At 45.7% G+C, this 1,701-nt stretch overlaps 1 protein-coding gene across 1 annotated transcript; it reads left to right on the top strand.

Moving 5' to 3' along the window:
• Positions 1–445: 445 nt before the first annotated feature.
• LOC114102710 (olfactory receptor 2B2) lies at positions 446–1,387 on the top strand. Its single transcript, XM_027948211.2, has one exon. The coding sequence runs from the start codon at positions 446–448 to the stop codon at positions 1,385–1,387; it is 942 nt and encodes a 313-aa protein (XP_027804012.2).
• The last annotated feature ends 314 nt before the right edge of the window (positions 1,388–1,701 follow it).

Here is a 1,701-nt window from a genome sequence, read left to right as displayed (position 1 = left end):
CATTTGGGAGGTGGGCACGAATAGAGGGAAGGGGAGGTTAAACAATTTAATCCCCAAACCAAGGAATCTCATAGGCATTGAGGATAAATTAGAACCAGTGGAAAGGCAGGAATAGCATCTTAATCTGCCTGATAGAAAGCAGTGAGAACCAAGTAACAATGAAATACCAAGGGAAAACCCTGTGAATGTAGACATCGCTGATATGCTTTAACTTTCAAAGTCATCTTGCTAAGAAGCTGTTACAAAATTGTCAATTTTTGAAATACCTCGACAAGTAGATATTTATATTTTTCCAACTGTTTTCACATTCTTAATATGATCAATCTATAAATTTGTGCAAGTCACCAGCCAAATGCGTAGCTAACTGGCATAATCAATAAGATTATGTTTATTAATGTACTGATGTGTTTTTTATTTCAGGAAACCAAAGGTCGGGTCATTTATCATGAGCAGGGCTAACGAGAGTGCCCCACAGGAGTTCATCCTGCTGGGTTTCTCAGATCGACCCTGGCTAGAGCTTCCGCTCTTTGTGGTGTTCCTGGTCTCCTACGTCTTGACCATCGTGGGCAATATGACAATAATTCTTGTGTCTCATCTGGATCCTAAACTCCACACGCCCATGTACTTCTTTCTCACCAATCTCTCACTTCTGGACCTGTGCTACACCACCAGCACTGTTCCACAGATGCTGGTGAACATCCGCAGCACCAGGAAGGTGATCAGCTATGGTGGCTGTGTGGCCCAGCTCTTCATCTTCCTGGCCCTGGGTTCCACTGAATGCCTTCTGCTGGCTGTCATGTCCTTTGATAGGTTTGTGGCTATCTGCCGGCCCCTCCGGTACTCCGTTATCATGCACCATGGGCTCTGCCTGCAGTTGGCAACTGCCTCCTGGGTTAGCGGCTTCAGCAACTCGGTTCTGCAGTCCACCTGGACCCTCCACATGCCGCTGTGTGGCCACAGAGAAGTGGACCATTTCTTCTGTGAGGTGCCCGCGCTGCTCAAGCTGTCCTGTGCTGACACAACAGCCAACGAAGCTGAGCTGTTCTTCATCAGCGTGCTGTTTCTCTTAATACCCGTGACCCTCATCCTCATATCCTACACATTCATCGTCCAAGCAGTGCTGAGAATACAGTCAGCAGAAGGTCGCAGAAAGGCATTTGGGACATGTGGCTCACACCTGATTGTGGTGACACTTTTCTATGGCACTGCCATCTATATGTACCTGCAGCCGCCATCCCCCTCCTCCAAGGACCGGGGGAAGATGGTGTCTCTTTTCTATGGAATCATCACACCCATGCTGAACCCCATCATCTACACCCTGAGGAACAAGGAGGTAAAGGGAGCTTTTAAAAGGTTGATTTCAAGGGCCTTCTTAATAAACAAGTAAGGGATACCTGATGGCAGGCCTTGAAAAAGGCCAGAGGATTCACATGGCTTAATGTAGTCCCTTCTGCTGCTTTACTCTCAAGAAGATCATGGTGATCTGCAAATGAAAGGCTTCCATGGAGAACTGCATTTGTTTCTACTGCTTAAGTGTGTTTATTGGGTGGTCCTGAGAACTAGTCTTTTATGACTCCCCCAAATTCTGTGGTTTTAAATCTTTACATTCTCAAGCTTTATAAACCCTGGTTAGTATATTTGAAGAAGAGTCTTGGACTTCTTTGAGATTAAATTAAAAGCCCAGAAATTCTTCCCCAAAAA

The sequence above is a fragment of the Marmota flaviventris genome, chromosome 6 (assembly GCF_047511675.1).
Source record: "Marmota flaviventris isolate mMarFla1 chromosome 6, mMarFla1.hap1, whole genome shotgun sequence".
NCBI classification, from domain to species: Eukaryota; Metazoa; Chordata; class Mammalia; order Rodentia; family Sciuridae; genus Marmota; species Marmota flaviventris.
Note: the sequence above shows the minus strand (reverse complement) of the source record. Positions and strands in the feature narration are given on the sequence as shown.

Excerpts from the sequence above, each read along its gene's own strand:
- LOC114102710 (XM_027948211.2), top strand. The coding sequence starts at position 446 with ATGAGCAGGGCTAACGAGAGTGCCCCACAGGAGTTCATCCTGCTGGGT.